General features: G+C 56.6%; 5 protein-coding genes across 5 annotated transcripts; 1 reads left to right on the forward strand and 4 right to left on the reverse strand.

Moving 5' to 3' along the window:
• Positions 1–1,416: 1,416 nt before the first annotated feature.
• B0I36DRAFT_129692 (uncharacterized protein) lies at positions 1,417–2,313 on the reverse strand. Its single transcript, XM_046148184.1, has one exon. It carries the CDS (start codon positions 2,053–2,055, stop codon positions 1,501–1,503), a length of 555 nt encoding a protein of 184 aa, XP_046011521.1. The 5' UTR covers positions 2,056–2,313; the 3' UTR covers positions 1,417–1,500.
• Positions 2,314–4,766: 2,453 nt separating this feature from the next.
• Positions 4,767–6,904, reverse strand: B0I36DRAFT_325319 (major facilitator superfamily transporter). The gene is made up of 3 exons (XM_046154221.1): positions 6,176–6,904; positions 5,889–6,095; positions 4,767–5,808 (listed from the first exon to the last, which is right to left on the reverse strand). The coding sequence occupies exons 1-3, from the start codon at positions 6,646–6,648 to the stop codon at positions 4,821–4,823; spliced, it is 1,668 nt and encodes a 555-aa protein (XP_046011522.1). The 5' UTR covers positions 6,649–6,904; the 3' UTR covers positions 4,767–4,820.
• Positions 6,905–8,951: 2,047 nt separating this feature from the next.
• Positions 8,952–9,596, reverse strand: B0I36DRAFT_245340 (uncharacterized protein; the record flags this gene model as incomplete). Its single annotated transcript, XM_046150151.1, has 3 exons — positions 8,952–9,110; positions 9,245–9,312; positions 9,398–9,596. 3 exons carry the CDS (start codon positions 9,594–9,596, stop codon positions 8,952–8,954), a joined length of 426 nt encoding a protein of 141 aa, XP_046011523.1.
• A 1,947-nt stretch (positions 9,597–11,543) lies between these two features.
• B0I36DRAFT_129817 (26S protease regulatory subunit 6B) lies at positions 11,544–13,384 on the forward strand. Its single transcript, XM_046148188.1, has 2 exons — positions 11,544–11,585; positions 11,855–13,384. Exon 2 carries the CDS (start codon positions 11,909–11,911, stop codon positions 13,172–13,174), a length of 1,266 nt encoding a protein of 421 aa, XP_046011524.1. The 5' UTR covers positions 11,544–11,585; positions 11,855–11,908; the 3' UTR covers positions 13,175–13,384.
• Positions 13,385–13,904: 520 nt separating this feature from the next.
• On the reverse strand, positions 13,905–16,385 carry B0I36DRAFT_129811 (vesicle coat protein). Its single transcript, XM_046148187.1, has 2 exons — positions 16,180–16,385; positions 13,905–15,796 (listed from the first exon to the last, which is right to left on the reverse strand). Exons 1-2 carry the CDS (start codon positions 16,228–16,230, stop codon positions 14,228–14,230), a joined length of 1,620 nt encoding a protein of 539 aa, XP_046011525.1. The 5' UTR covers positions 16,231–16,385; the 3' UTR covers positions 13,905–14,227.
• Positions 16,386–16,986: the final 601 nt, after the last annotated feature.

Consider the following 16,986-nt stretch of genomic DNA (forward strand, 5'->3'; position numbering starts at 1 on the left):
CCAATCAGGAAAGCAGAGAGTCTGGCGTGGAAACGTGCTGCAAAGAAGCCCCCAATCGCACCAATGAAGGCGTGCGAGCCATCACAGTGACGACGTGATCGATGCGTGTCTTTGGCCCGACTAGCTGTTTTGGGCAGTATTCTTGAGCTGCTCTTGCCTGGTATGTCCTGGTCATGACCCGCAGCGGAGCATCGTGGAGAAGTTGACCTGGGTATGTCGGCGTATTTGATGCAGGGCGAGCCCATGCGTTTGGGCTGTGGACGCAACGGCCCGTGGTCTGTAGAGTGCTTGGACACCAGACGAAGCAATCGATACCGACATTGCTGGGTGTGACCCATACGAAACCGATCCAGAGGGAATGCTGTCCGATACGAGGATGATTCGACGATGCTTCTTTCGATGCTTGAAAGAATATCGATATCCGTTCTGAGCACGTTGCTCTTTGCCTTGCGTGGAAGCAGGTATCTCAACCATCCCTGACGTGGTGGATCCAGGGCCGAGCAACAACATGGTCGACGGACCGCCCAGTTGGGCACACCAGAGACGTTACGATCAGCGCCAAAGACCGAACGATCACCTGTGCGGCTTCATCTTTCATGAAGGATCTTCTCGCTAATGCCCGTCGCGGTTCATCTTCCTCTGCACGTAAGAGGAGCCGACACCGTATCGATGCACAAACTTCAGCCTCAATCTCGGTCGTCACGAAGTCTGAAAGCGCCATCGGCGACGAGCACAACTAGTGCTGAACAACAGACCACATCGAATGAGAGTTGATGCAGTGGGGATGGCGATGTTCTGATGGCGAGAAGCCATACCGACACGAGAACGCCAACCGAACAAGACTGTACTGAGCTCTATGCGAACAGCTTCTGGCTCGAGCCACATTGAGTATCCTGAGCTCTGGTAGATCGCAACTTGATCGCCCGCACATTGAACAGCATCAAAGGCAGTCCGGCCTACACAGACTTTCATCGTTACTGGCCACAGTTGCCACGAGGAGCGTGTGTGGTTCAGATCGACGAGCAGGCATGGTTCATGGACACTGTCCAGATCTGTCTCCTGTCCACGGCACAGACCTCGCTCTTGGTGTGAGTACCGATGGTAGGTTGTGAGACCCAACTGCCAACTCGCTGGTTCATCCGCGATTTCGCAAGGCAGGCATTGTGGTCTCGCCACTGGAAACTATTCCAGGATAGCAAGTGCCGGGCCAATATCGGAGTGAGGGATGAATTTCGCTTGCAACACTGGCAATACGCAGAGATGGGAGCGCGATAGCAACGTGGTCAACAACATCTCCGTCCACTCGGAGCGAAGGTGATGCTTGTTTGTTCATTCAGATGGAACTCCACTGGATCATGACGCGTCCGTCTCGCCCACACCCGAGAGCATCTTCGTCAGGGGCGGATATCGCGAGGGCATCCTGTGGTTGCCATGAAGGTCGTGGCATTGATATCGAGGCGGGCCATTGGACGGGTAGGCGTGTTTGCCGTCCAGAGAACCTCAAGCTCGAGAGGCGGGAGCTACTGTCGAGTCCTGACTCGACAGGGTGGTGGTTCGCCGATGTGCTAGTGCACTCATGCTCCAAGAATTCAAGCAACACCGTTGGAGTGTCCAAGCCAGGCGGGTGAGTCTTTCGGGCGGGGATTGACGGCAAACCGTGCCAATGTGCCGTTGGACGCGGTGCTCGTGTTGCCAAAGTATCGTGAGTTGCTGGTGAAAGGGCCAATTGGCCGATGGTTGAGCTGTGCGTGGTGTGGGGAGTAGGCAAGAGGGTGAGTACCAAGAGAAAAAGAGAGAGAGAGAGAGAGGCTGTGGTAGAGAAGCGGGCAGGACGAGGGGGTATTGGTAGGGCAGGTCTTCAAGAGAGAGAGAGAGAGGTGCAAGTGCGGGCGCCATCTGTCTTGCCCGGAGAGGGCTTGTGGCACGGCAGGTGCCGGTTGCGTATGTGCCTGCTTGGCCCCTTCCACAACAACGACCCGAGTGCCACCACCCCCTCATATGTCCCGCTCGCTTCCTCGCGTTTCTTGGCCGCCAGCCCCGGGCCCTCGCTTGCATCGGCCCATTTGCTGTCTCGGGCCAGGCAAGCGCAGAGTGATCTATGGATCTGATCTTACCTTAGTCCAGGGCACAGTTCGATCCTCGGCGAGCCTCTGAACGCTGGCGCAATCAGCGATGCGCTTGCAAACTCAAACCGAGACACGCCCTTCCCCGCAGACACAAGACAGTGGCCTCAGAACTGGTATGTGTGCTTGATGGGCATGTTTTGGTTTGGTACTTCGTGCCCTGGCCACTACAAACTGGTCTGTCCGTTCTGCTTCACAGAGAGCGGATCATGCCCGCTCAGTCTCACGCGTGAGGGTAGACGCTCCATGTCAGGGTCTGAGTGAGGCCTGGGGTGAGAGGGCGCGGGAGGCGGGCTCGCAAGCCGTTCGTTCCTTCCCCAGAAGGCGCAGACCCTCCCCCGGATTTGCGTGCTGCTAGCCCCCCAGCGGCCCCGCCTTCTGCCCCACAGGTCTTCGTCTCCCCGAGTGCACATACCACGCCACTACCACCCACCGTCGTTCACCTCCATCGTCCCGTCCTTCCGTCTCAAGACCAAAGTGCACCTGTTTCGGCCTGCGCACGCCTGGGAATGGCTGAATACAACCATTGCCAACCAAGCCGGGCACCAATTCTGGTGTTGAGCCTCACTGCTGCGTACTGGTTTCAGTGGTGTGGTGTGGTGTGCTGCTCGCGTGGCATGTTGCCCTGGCTGGTGTGGTGGTCTCTCGTTTCCGTCTTGCAGCAGGGGATGCGGCCGCGGACCAACCAGCCGCTGCAGCTGAGCCACTGGAGACTCCCTGACCGGTCAAGGATTGCAGTCTTCCCCCCTGTCCTAGCTGACACGGGCCTGCCTGCAAAGCATCCCACAGGGGACCTTTGGCTGAGCAGCGGCATCTTGCACGCCTGGGCTCGCTGTCTCCCTCTCCCTCTCTCTGTCATGCTTCTGGACGTTCACGCGTAGTGCGACGAAACGAATCCCTTGATCGTGCTTATGATCTCCTGAAGTTGCCTCTCATGCCCGTCCGCCGAAAAAGAAGCAAGTCGGGCTGCCAAGGGAAGCGGTGGAACGTCGTGCGACCTCCACAGTTTGCTGTGCATTTGTGTCTCATCTATTTGCGCCTCGCTGTAATTACGTGGCAACTCTTCCCACAACTCGCTCGACGCATTTCTCCGTGCAGCAAGCACTCCTACACCCACAAGAGGGGCAAAAGACAAGGCACAAAGAGAGAAGAGGAACAAGCAGAAGAAGGAACAGGTCAAGACTCCCCCAGCGCATGCAACGACACGATTTGGTGTGAGTGGGCTTTTGTTGCGCGTCTGCGCGCAGAATGGCCGCCTGCCTGTCCTGCCTGCCTGCCCAGAACAAACCAATCGGGGGCTTGAAACCACGCGCTACTCCAAACAGACCATTACGCAGTTGCAATGTGTGCTTGGAGAAAACTTGCCGGGGTCGTTGGGGTGTGCGTGTGACGATCGGGAGACGAGACCAGACCCCTTATTCGCGGCTTGGAGGTGGCAATTTCTCGTGAAATTGAGACACACATAGACACAAACACACACGCACATACACGTATAGATCAGAACTTCCGCGCGACAAGATGAAGGCGTCTTCCAATAATTCGTACCTAGAACTTTCTGAATTGTCTAAGGGGTGGTCCCTGGTGCGTTGGTTAGCTGTTGCGGGACTGCTTGCCATGAAAACCAACATTTGTCCATCCTCCATGCCGATAGCAGGTTGTTCACCAGCTTTGCCATGTCCTACAAAGGGCTTAGCGACAGACACGGAGGATAGAGGATGCAGCAACTCGACGCCATTATCCGCAGTGATATAAAAACTTGTCCTCCACATAGCAACCCACAGCCTATAATGAAGCATACGAATTAGTCCTCGTCAAGGTCGGACAATGAGCAATTCACATCACTTCCACACAAGCCAGGCCTGGCTCGTCTCACCGTTGAGATTAATAATATTTTGCCGCGTCTATCCAGGCGGCCGGGCACTCAACGGGGGCGGCCCGTCAAAGCCAAACCAACCAATCCTCGAGTGTGGTTGGCTCAGCGTACATTGTGCCAGCAAGAGAGAGAGCAGAAAGCACAAGCCCTGGGGCGCTAAGCACAATCAATTCCAAAAACCACCAACGTGCCGGCCTCTGAAGGTCGAATGCTACAGCCACTGCGGGGATGCCTTAACAAGCCCTGGATTCCGCTGAAGCTCCTTTCCTCTCCGGAAAAGAATGTTACGCACACACAGACCATGGCTCAAGGAAGCAAGGGTCGACGACTTTTGCGCGCGCAGTCCATATCTAAAAATGTTCCAAAGCGCTGACCTTAATACACACCGTGGTGGTTTTTGAATCTCCGCACCACCAAAAAATCTCGCTACGTAATGCACCCAGGGATGGCGCCACGACAGGCCCGGGAGAAATTGCTGCATGGTGGCAGTGATACATCCCAGTTCCACACATAGCAAAGCCGATGCAAAACGTAGTTGACATCTTATCCCTGGTGGACGTGTTCCACCGCTTGCTTGAGGAACAATGTAGATCTCTCAGCATTATCCCACTGAAGCGACAAGGATGAGTGAACACGCCCAGCTTGGATCCAAGACAGATATGGGCTGGCACTTGTTCTTGAACATATTTCAGTTCCCGACACAGGCTGCCCCCTCAACACGTTTATGCAAGATGGAGACCCTATGCAATGCCAAGCCTACATGGCCATGATAAAAAAAAACACGTATGAAATTGTGGAATTCTATCAAAGGTCTCGTCGTCTACCTACGAGCGCTGCTCGTTCTCACTATTCGATGATGACGATGTCTGCACGTCCACTCCTTCCTCCCCGGCCTCGACTGTCGATGCTTTGCGCTCCGACGGTGCCCGCACAAAACACACGAGCACGAGCATCAAGGTCGTGCTCGCCGCGACGCCGAGATACGGCAGCCCGATCCATGGCCCGCTTCCACCGTTGCGGCCGTCGAGGTGCATCCCCAAGCTGAACAGGCCGGCCAGCATAGGCGACGTCCACAGCATCGAGCCAATACCCATGACGGCCATGAGCGAGAACAGACGAGACGTCTGGTCTGGGGCAACTAAAGCAGAGGCAGTTGACTTGATCATGCTGTCGGCGCCGGCGCCGAAAGACATGACGAGCAGGCCCGCGGTAAAGCCGGTGAGATTGGGCGAGACGGCGAGGATGAGAGACCCCACTATGGTCATGGCATAGGACCAGCGACCCAAGACAAGGTCGCGCTTGTGCTTGTTCTCGATGCGCAGGAACCGCGGGGTTGACGGTCGGAGGACGAACTTTGTCAGCCACGGGAGGAATGCGAGTACGACGACGATGTGCGCAATCCCATAGGTCGACTGGACGAATCCGGTCTCTGCGATTGGGATGTGGTAACGCTTCGAGACAAACTGTAGGAGGAATTGGTACGTGCTGAGATAAGGCGGCAGGGAGAGGAGGAAGACGGCCAGCACGACGCAGATGGTCGGGTCCTTCATGATGGCGAGCAGGTTGCGAAGTTCCTGTACAGCCTGGGCTGCGTGGTCCTGGAGGGTGAGCGCGCCGGCATCGTCAGGCTGTGCTTTACTTTGCAGGGTTTCAGGGACGAAGAGGACGGTGACGCTGCAGGTTGCCATGACAGCCAGGCTGACAAACATGACGGGCCAGGGGCCGAGTGAGACCATCATGATGCTGGCGATGGCTGGCGCCAACAAGTTGCCGACGGAGCTTGCGACGTGGATTTGCATAAAGGCAACGGATCTATCGGTTGGAAACGTCAGTGCCATCAATCTCCCACTAAGCAACCCTTTTCTGATCAGAAAGAAGAGGCGAGAAAATACCTTTCCAGCTCGGGCAGGATATCCGACACCATACTGCCAATACAAGCACCCGCAGCAGCGTTGCCTCCTCCGCACAGCAGCGTCAGCGATGAAAGCCAGTAGAACTCGGCAGGGATGGTATCTGAGAACCAGCCCACTACCATCATCCACATGATCTGCATGGTGAACCCGGCGAGGCAGAATACGAGAACTGTCTTGCGGCCAATTCTGGCGGAATGTGACGAGCGCCTGTTAGCTGGGTGGCTCGCCGCATTGTCAACGAAGCAACCATGCAGGAAGAAACTCACCGGTCAGCAGCGGCACCCCACGGCAGGGCAGAGAGGCAGCCGACGATGGCATCGATGGATATGGAGACGGCAAAGAGGAAGGCGAGGCGGGACTGAATCTCGTCCTCCTTGCACATCCTCTCGTCGATGGGGTCGCCAAGCTGGAACTCGGTCTTGTCGGCGTAGTACTGGCGGCAGAAGACGTCCTCAAAGATACGGGTTGCTGCCATCTGCTGGAGAGCGCCAGACGAGGCGGCGAAGAAGATGTTGGCGGCGAGGATGAGGATGATGGTGCTGGGCTTGTGCGCCGTGGGCACCTTGAGCGAGCTCGCGATAGAAGCGATGGAAGCGCCTCTCAAGTGCGCCAGCGGGCGCCGCCTCGAGGCCGGCGGGGTGTTGTTTGCCGCCGAAGAGGCGTTGCCCACCAGGGGAGTGCGCTCGGTGGCGCCAAAGTAGTCGTCGCCATCGTGGTCGTGATCGTGAGGGTGCGCCATGGTGGACGATTACAGCGGGAGGGCTGTGGTTGGAAGGTGCTCTGGGACAGATGATGCGACGGCCCGGGGATCACAGGCAGGGCGTGGGACATGTATTATACTCGTGCGATCTCCAAGCTGGCGCCAAAGGAGGAGATGCTCCCTCCTTGCTCACCTGCACGTCAGCAATCATGCCCCTCCGCCGGTGATGATGTCTGGGCCGGACGCTGGCCAGACACGATTTGCAACGCGACCACGTCTGACGGGTGGCGGCCATTGGCCCCGTCTGAATGCAATGCCCTTGCCGTGCATGCATGATTCGGCGGCGCTATCATGGTCCACTTAAGCATCACGGCGTTCCTGGTTCCAGGTTCGGCTTACTGCCCCATTCGGACTAACCCTCCTTGGAAGCAGGAGCCAGGCACGTCTCTCTCTAACCTTCCTTCCTTAACCTTCCTTCCTTCCAGGGCTCCTGCCTCAACTGTTTTCTTTGCTGCGCATCAAATCACTTTCGTCGCAGATGCGCCCACATCACTGCTCCCATTTTTCAAGAAACAAATGCCAACCTCCCAAGTCCGCTCAAGAGTGAGTGAGACAGAGATACGAAACAGCCTGCCGTCGCGCGGGCGCACTCCGACTCACTCCGCCAGGGGCGGGTTCGGCACTCGGAACTCAGCGGCGGGTGAGCTTGCTGATTGGCTGCAATCTCGCTGCCTAGCGTGCACATCAGCCTGTCGTCAGTCCAGTCCAATGTCTTGTTCAGCGGCGTTTGCAGCACCACATTCCCACCCCAGGATATGAAAAAAAGATGCATCCGCGGCTTATCTCGAAACTGATGTGCGCAAGCTCCTCTGCACATACTCGAGCCAAACCATGGCTTGCCTGGTGACAAACGCTGATGCCTGGTCCTTCAGGCGCGGCCGCCGCGTAACCTGTCTTGCGCGTACACAACCCGGCTATCTCATGATTCTGGACGTGCAATAACGTGCCCCTGCTGTCATGGACGCCCGCCTAGAGGGCTGTGATGACTTGGCTACGCAACCTTTCTTGGCTACTTGGGATCCGGCAATGGAGAGAACCTGTGCTCCCCTGAGAATGCTACTTTGCCATGATGCGGCGTTCCAAGAGAGCTTGTTGGACCGCCTCTGCCTTTGTCGTTACTCCCAATCCTGTCCCCGAAGGAGCTGCCCAATCTCTCTAACAGCCACCCGCTTAATAAAACTCACAGATTTCTGTCAAAAGCAGAAAGACGGCGGACAGCCGAATTTATCGGCACCCACAGAGGTCCAGCATACTCTCGTTGGACCCATAAGCAATGCCTCATTGCAGCATGCACCGAGCTATTCCTGCCAAGTTTCGTTGCCGCCCGATAATTCAGGACGAGAGAAAGACGGGAAGACAAGGTGGCCAAAACCCTGGCCCGGGGCCTTCTGTGGTACTTTAACAACAAAGAAAACCTATGGCAGTCTCGACTCCCGATCTGCCCAGTTGACCAGCGCCAGGCCCTTTTGGCATCGGGGATTTTTGTCTTGTTAAAAACCCCCACCATAGTAGTGCAAGACCCACATCCCCGGGTCCCCCACATGCAAGCAGCACGCTACTCCATCCTCCAGCAGCGATGACGCTGGGGTTTGGCCATGTATCGATGCTGGGCCGCGGCAGGACAGGCCAAGGTTCTTCTTTCTCTTTGCAAACCTGCGACTTGACTGCAGCCTCGAGTTTGTTTCCACAACGCGTGCCAGAAAGGATCTCGTTGTGTCGCCAAGTCAAATCGTGGTGCCCTTGTGACAGCTACGAGCGAAAAATATTGTCATAGTTCTTGTATTGGCTTCCTAACGACAAATACAGCAGGATCTCAACGCCCGATAGACTTTCCCCCAACGACCAGACCTTCATCCCGCGAACGGTAAACAATCAGCTGTCATGGCAAGGACGATTTGCCCATACCATCCCAATAAAAGCAAAGGCAATGAGCCTCGTGGGCAACATGAAGGACGAAAGAAAGCAGAGCATAGCTTCGGAGGGGAGAAGTAGAACAAAGGAACCATTTCAAAACAACACAAAACTCCAGACTCCTTCCCTGCACGCCTATTCCGTGGTAAGTGTTGTCCAATAAAACACTAGACGCCATGTGGTTCAGACTACCTCGACACGACTCGCTGGAGCTTCGTGCTAGGCAAGTGTCCCCGTTATGCATCAGAGCTTTGCCACCCTGATTTGAAAACTGCCAGTGGAGTCTTCAATATGAAGGGAGAGTGCGTCACGAGCTCCCCGCTGGCAGTCGATCGTGGTGCCGTGTTGACAGCGGAGTGTCGCAAGTGCAATCATTGTGGCAATAGCTTCTTGCTCTCCTCGTCTGTAAGAACAATGTCGTGTACGGGCTCTCGGCGATGCTCGAGCGGCGTGTAGTCGTAGTCGATGTAGGATGGCAGGAAGATTTCGGGGTTCCACGTGAAGCCCTGGCTCGAGGCGAGGTACGAGATCTACGCAAGGAGCATATATATGATTAGCCTGATATCAAGACTGCTACCGTCTGCCATAACTAGGGCCAGGTTGGGCGGGGACTGCCTGGGGCCTCCCAGCTGGTTGTGGGGCCAAGAGCCGGGGTGTCACTCACTAATCGGGGCGGTCCATCAGGGTCTCCGATGTTGATGACGGTGCATTCGTCTTTACAGAATGCAGAACCTGAGAAGGGCGACAGTGTCGAGTTAGTCTCTTGAGCAAGCGCACCGCGTTGGTGAAGTGAGAGTGTCTCGTGGTATTGACGCACTGAGTAGGCTGGGACGTCTCTGGTGCAGCATCTTTGGCTTGGACGAGGACGAAGAGGATGGCGATTTGCCGTGGGAAGCCGGCGACGAAGGCGAGCTCGAGTATGACGATGATGGGCTGCTGATGACTTTCGACGAGGAGCCGTAAGTGTCCGCTAGTGCGGTCGAGCGGGAGGAAGGGATGGTAATTGTAGACGACATGGTGTCGGTCGGTGGGCGGTTGTTCGTCTCAAGGACGCTTGAGCTCGCCTTCTGCCGGAGCAGAGAAAGGAGGAGGCAGTAAGTCGAGCGGAGATGGCCTTGTCGAGGGGACTGGCATTCATGCAGCTCAGCTGCTCGAGGTCCAGCACGGATCAGAGGTGAGACAGGCGGATGACGCCTCGGGGTCTGGGGGGAACAATGACGATAGATAAGGCTCCCGCGATAGTGTGGAGGCAGCGGACAGGATCACCGGAACAACAGCGAGGAAGACAATATGGTTTCTGTTTCTTGCAGATGATGAAGACTGAAGAGGGCCTCGAAGTAGCTTTGTGGGAGATGGCAGGGCGGATTGGTTGAGCAGGATGAAGTTGAGGCTCGGGACAGCGTTTCACGAAGAAGGGGACCTTGGGCAGGTTGGCACACCTAAGCACAGTGCGCCCACTCCAGGCAGGCAGGTGGGCGGGCGGGGTCTATGGATGGAGGTCAGGTGTGCGTGCATGTGAAGTGCAGGACGTGAGCCTCCCTCAGCCCGCAGAAGTAAGGCTGCAATGCAATCTGGACGGCAGTCCCCAACCAACTTTGGCATTCTCAAAGACCCGGGATTTGCCTTTGGGGCGGCTGGCGAGCGTTGTTGGATGGATGCAAGGCACAAGCCATCCACCTCCCTGCCGGCCAGAGAGGATGCCCAGCCAAGCCCTTGTGCCTGATCGTCGACGCACAGCTGTACACAGATTGCTGAGATCTCGCCGGTTGTGGACAACACTAACAAGCCGTAGAAGTCGACGTGGACAGCCAGTGACTGGCTTCCGTCATTGTCCTCCTCAACATGAGACAAGCCCACGCGCGCTGGAGCACACCATCAACGTCGGCTGACCCCGGCAGGGCCTTGTCCACAGTGCCGGGGATCCGGCACCTACTATGCGAATCACCATGCTCCGACCACGGCTCGATAGCTTCGGGGGTCCATGCACCCAGCTTATCCGTATGCGCCCGACACTCAGGGCTCCGGCAATGACGGGAAGATAACGCCTTGTCGTGAGTGTGCCTCTCTGTGCTCTTGTGACGGCACCATTAGCACGTCGACTCGATTTGCCATACACTGGCTGGCCAAGCGAGCATCCGATCAGCGGCCGCCTTGACTCAAATCGCCTGCTGGACACCATTATCTACGAGGCACCCACCAACATGCCGGCAAGCCACACAAGAGATCCTCGGGCAAGGCGACAGCAGGCGACTCTCAAGCTTGTTGCCGCTCGTTTCCCACCTCTAAGTCTCGAGCTTGACAACTGTAGACGCAACTCAAGCAGCGACCACTCACTTCACTGGATCGGACTGGACGGGCTCTTGCGCTGGCGGTGGTGGGGCGTCTGTCGCAACCCCACAATCCGTTTGCTGCATCTGTGACGCATCCTGGCGAGCTGGGTGGGCGGCATTTGTGCAAGTGGGGCTGCACATCTCCAATCACCATGCAGCACTACCTAGGGCGTCACTTGCAACGACTCATTGAAGCGGATGGAGATGAAGAGTGAGCTGCAGGCGTAGAGGCCGAAAGCAATGTACCAAATGCGTGACCAGCCTGGCCCAAAGAGCCTCTTGAATTGGCCTTGCTTCCTCAAAGAAATGGTAGCGGATGATCGTTGTGGCTCTCGGAGATGCAGACTGTCAAGCCATCGTTGCTCGCTGCACTACGTGCACGGTTGCCTGCGCAGTTCTGGTCTCATCAACGAGAACCGCGGCTCACCGCAGAAATGTCAAGAGCACTAGCTGCCTTCCAAGGTTCGGCCAGCGAGTAAGTACTGTCCCAGTATCGCTTTTGCGTCGTCGTGCCTCAACCATGACATCCTCCTCAAGCTCACGCGGTATCCTGTGTTGTCAGCTGGGAGCCAATGCGCCAGGCCCTGCCACCTGCCAGCCACCGTACCCGTGTGAGACCCGCTCTGTGGCGGTTGGGACCTTCCAGCACAAGGCTGCAGAGGCCATACGTATGAGGTGAGCTCAAGACAGCTGCCAGTCCCCACCACTCGCTGCATGCGTTGCCGGCCAGAGCCTCACCACGCCATCGACACAACCACCACCAACGTCTCATCTGCACCATCGCCTCCGCGGCTCCTCCTACGGACCCAATCTATTGGCTGTAGCGCTCTAGTCCTTGGCAGTCACAAGAGACGCCCTCGCGCGAGCACGTTTACGAGTCACGAAGCAACACACGAGGCACCACAGACACCCCCCCGAGAACGAAGCACTTACCGCCGACAAAGACACTCCCAAAGACTGCTGTGCAGCATCTCTCCTCGTCTCCGTGACCCGAAAAGATGGCTGACGTCGCCGTCGAGAGTCCCGCGGGCTCTACTGCGCTGCACAACAAGTCGCTCCCGTCAGTCATCCCCAACATCGACAACATCGATGGGCTCTCCTCCCAGAACGGCGATGAATACGCCACACTCAAGAAGCTACAAAGGCATCTCGAGTACATCCAGCTGCAAGAAGAGTACATCAAGGATGAGCAGCGCAGCTTGAAGCGTGAACTCGTCAGAGCCCAGGAGGAGATCAAGCGGATCCAGAGTGTGCCACTCGTCATCGGGCAATTCATGGAGGCCATTGACCAGAACACGGGCATTGTCCAGTCCAGCACGGGCAGCAACTACGTGGTTCGCGTCCTTTCGACTCTTGACCGTGAGAAGCTCAAGCCTTCTTCATCAGTAGCCCTCCACCGCCACTCGAATGCCCTCGTCGACATCCTGCCCCCGGAAGCCGACTCGTCCATTGCCATGCTCGGCGCCGACGAGAAGCCCGATGTGACCTATGCCGACGTTGGCGGCCTGGATATGCAGAAGCAGGAGATCAGAGAGGCTGTCGAGCTTCCCCTTACACATTTCGACCTCTACAAGCAGATCGGTATCGACCCACCTCGAGGCGTTTTGCTCTACGGCCCGCCCGGAACCGGCAAAACCATGCTGGTCAAGGCCGTTGCCAACTCCACAACAGCCAACTTCATTCGCGTGGTCGGCTCCGAGTTCGTCCAGAAGTACCTCGGTGAAGGACCTCGCATGGTCCGTGATGTCTTCCGGATGGCCCGCGAGAACTCTCCCGCCATCATCTTCATCGACGAGATTGACGCCATTGCCACGAAGCGTTTCGATGCCCAGACTGGTGCCGATCGTGAGGTCCAGCGCATCCTTCTCGAACTCCTCAATCAGATGGACGGCTTCGACCAGACATCAAATGTCAAGGTCATCATGGCTACAAACAGAGCCGACACTCTCGATCCCGCTCTTCTGCGTCCCGGCCGTCTCGATCGCAAGATTGAGTTTCCCAGCTTGCGCGACCGCCGCGAGAGACGGCTCATCTTCTCCACGATCGCCAGCAAGATGAGCTTGGCACCCGAAGTCGACCTTGATAGCCTAATCGTCCGTAACGACCCCCTCAGCGGCGCCGTTATCGCAGCGATCATGCAAGAAGCCGGCCTGAGAGCCGTCCGGAAGAACCGATACAACATTATCCAGTCGGACTTGGAGGATGCCTACTCGAGCCAGGTTAAGGGCACGAGCGACGAGAACAAGTTTGACTTTTACAAATAAACGAGTCTCTAGGACTTGGGGTCAGATGGATAATAGAGCGTCGTCAACAACCATGTTCCATCCAAGCGTGTGACTGCTTCGTAGTCGTTGGCGATTGTGTATGCCCTGCAGTCAATGTTGTTCTGTCCATGATGTTTGGCCTCATTCCCAGCCGACGGCATGCTGCCAAGCCCATGTTCACGAATCATACCAGTAGCGCCAAGCTGGACAGCTCCGAAGCACAAGAAAGGAGGCAACGCGCATCTATATATACTCCACTATGATGTAGCGTCCAAGTTGCTCCTCAGGTGGGAGAGTCACAGTTCATCTCGATCCAATAATGATCAAAGACATGGCAATGGCGCCAGCCCAGAGCCACACCAGGACATAGCGTATATATATATATATAGAGAGAGAGAGAGAGACTGATAGGCAGGCAAATGGTCGAGCGGGATCCGGAGCACAGGGTACAACCAACACAACGACACGTCAGCAGCAACGACGACGACGACCTAGTCCCGTCTAGTCTAAATGGTCATGTTGTGAGGGAGTCATGTTTTGACTATGCTGCCCCCTGCGCGAAACTGGACATACTCTTTTCGGCAGACCCCACGCTGCGACTTTTCTCGCGACGCATTCATATGCAAGGCTTCAGAGAACTATGGACTATATAGATAAATAGAATTAATAAAAGTCAGTTCGCATGTCGTTCCCTCTGCGTCACATTGTTGGAATCTTGTCATCTTGTCATCTGTCATGCTCTGTTTTTTCATGTCGTCTCTCATCGTACGTACACTAGCGTCCTCTTCGCTAACACGGGACGGGTATATCCTCCTCTACTCCACGCCGCAATGTGATGCATACTCATGACCCCCTCGTTGCTTGCCGGTATCCTGTGTCTATGATGGAAAACGAGAAAAAAAAAAATTCCGAACGCGAACGCTACCAGAAAAACGCCAGGACCCCAATATGCATGACCGCTATCGCGGCACTGTACAAGCCTGGCAGCTTTGCTGCCAGTCGTCCTTTCTCCGAGTACATTACTTCCACGATCACGTCATGTCACAAACCGCTTCACGAGCTCAGGACGACGCCAAGCTCAAGAAGGAGCTTGACAAACCGCGCGTGAAGCTCGATGAAGAAATCAGGCAGTCCGACAAGCTCTGCGAGCCCACGGGCCTTTGGCGCAAAGCCTCCTGGACCCACTGATCCGCCCATTCTCTGCACGAGCCCGTGGCCACGACTACCGCCCGTTAGGAAACTGCTGTCACTGTTTCGCGAGGCTTCCCGGTCAGGCGTGATAGTGACTCCGCCCCCGAGGCCGCCTCCGAGGCCCAAGCTGCTGTCGTGAGGTCCGCCACTGCCAAATCCGCCACTGCCACTCGACCCGCCATAGGCAGCGTTGATGGCAGCAACTCCACTGCGCGATTCCTCACGTTCACGCTCGAGCTCGGCTTCCATCTCGGCAAGATCCTGGATCCAAGCCGCCAAGTCTCTGAAGGCCGCAGAGATGAAGCTGAAAGTCTTCATGGCGAGCCGCTCGCGATGAGTGCTTAGCGCCAAGAAAGCGTAGACACGCTTCCTGCCGCGTGCATGAACATCTGGTATCCGAAAGATATAGGCTGTCGTGTATCCTGCTAGGGGATCACCGAAGAAAATAGGCCCGCCTGCTGCCGCTGATTGTGGTGTCGGAGCTGATGTGACATATCCCGAGCCATATGCACCCGCAGGTAGAGAATATAGTGGCGGCACTGTGGAGACAGGCGATGTTGGTCCAGCGTTCGAGTATGAAGAGTCAGGCCGCCGTGGTAGTGTTTCAAACGACAGTGTCCGGAGACATGATGCACGGACAATCGAGTACGTGCTCGAAATAAGAGGCTCGTGTGTGGACGTGTAGTCAAGATAATGCGTGTGAGTCGCATGGCTTGAGCGTGAGGATGCGCTGGATCGTGTCGTGGACGTCGTTGGACGTCGTTGGTGCGCTGGCCGATGCAGATTCGTGGAAGGTACATCGTCTTCAACATCGGAAGTCGTGGAAGATTGCGGATTCGAGCTCGGAGGGCTGATGTCGCGGCTTCCGCCACCAATCACGCGAGCATACGGAGCGCGAGTCCGTAGTGTCGGACCGGCGTTCTCTGATCTGCTCTTCTCACCATTGTTGCCATCCTGGCGCTTGGGAAGGGTCAATGCGCAGTTCTGACACGGGTTCGCACGCCTCGTTACCGTGTCATCGTAGGTGCGGCGGAAACTTGAGTCTCGATGCAGGCCGTTCGCCTTGCCGGCCCCCTCTTGAAAGCCGCCTGAAGACCTGTGTGGACTCTGCGGAGGAGTTTCCAGTATCGTTGTTTGTTCTGTCGCCACGGTGGCTGCTGCTGGCGAGGCCGAGGTTTTCGCGTTGCGGTGCTTGGTGTTGCTCCTATTCTCTTGATGGGGTGAAGGTGCGGAGGAGGACCGCGGGCCGTTGAGATCCAATTTGCGCATGGCGTCGTTTACAGAGGGTTGAGCTGTGGGAATAGTACCAGAGTACGATCGATTCATGGTGTCGACATTGTCGTCGTCACATTGGCTGCATGCGACCGGCAGGCCTTCTGTGACCATCAACGGCGTGGGGCCGTGTGAGTCGCAATAATGCGCGAGGCACAACTGTATATCCGTGGTTAGCAACGGGGCGAAGTGCTCGCGGTATGTGACAACCATGTTATCAACGCAACCCTCAGAGGCGGGGTTAAAAGCACAGCAGTACAGAATCTGAGCATTTGCAGCATTGTATGTAGACAGAAGGAGCGAAAACTTTCTCGAAACTCTGCTGCGGTTATGTGCAAGACTTTCTGGTTTAAAACAACTTGGTGAAGTGACGCATTTGGCATGGGGGTTGCGATAGCGGGGACCGGTGTGAGATTGAAGGCACGGGATAGTGGCATGACAGGGCAGGCACGGTTGCGTGTGGCAGGATGGGCAACACGGCTCAATGACGACGGCTCGGTCGTCGGGTAAAACCACCAACGCAGGGGAGTGTGGGAATGAACCTTGAGCAAGAAGCTGTCGGCAGGCGTGTTGGTGTGTTGCGGCCAGGGCATGTCCTGGATCACGGGCGCCCTTACGATTGGGATGGCAGCACCCCGTCTCGGGAGATCGCGCTATGGGCTGCCAACACCACCATTCCCTGTTCGCAAAGGGCCTGCAGGCATGCTTTCCTATGCAAAAGGGGTTGCCAGTGCGCTGACAAGGGTAGGAGGGGTGCGGGAGGCGCAAGGCGCGGCACTGCGCTCCGTGCCAACCGTGACAATAAGGAGGGTGTAAGTGGCCAGAGTTGGAATCGGAGGCATGCCGGGCTTCTGAGCAAAGCAAGCATGCTCATTATTCCCACTCCTCAAGGCCGCCGTCATCATGCCTATTTCGAGACATTGTCGTAGCACCCAGATAAGAAGCTGGTGGTTGACAGGCTGGGCAAGGGTGGCGGTGAGGCATGCCGCAGAAAAGGCAAGCAATCCAGGCCGCTCGGATGCATCAACGACAGCTGGTGCTACGACAAGACGTCACACGGCGCACACAAGTCGAGCCGAGTGGTGGTTCTGCAGCAACGAGGCGGAGGCGGATCAGGGGCATTTGACGCCATTGGCAGGCAGGTAGCCTGTATGGGCGTAGCAGGTAGGAGGAGGCGGCCAATGGGGGAAATGCGAGGTGTTAAACACAACGTGGGAGCGGCTGCCGAGCAGGACGGCGGGCTTGCACTGGACAGCCGCGCGCCTTGCTGAGAGTCGCGGATTGTGCGCAAGCGAGACGCAGCTGACTTGTAGGGAAGCCACAGACTTACTATTGTTGTCATGACGGCG

Source organism: Microdochium trichocladiopsis, assembly GCF_020744255.1.
Source record: "Microdochium trichocladiopsis strain MPI-CAGE-CH-0230 chromosome Unknown B0I36scaffold_6, whole genome shotgun sequence".
NCBI lineage: Eukaryota > Fungi > Ascomycota > Sordariomycetes > Xylariales > Microdochiaceae > Microdochium > Microdochium trichocladiopsis.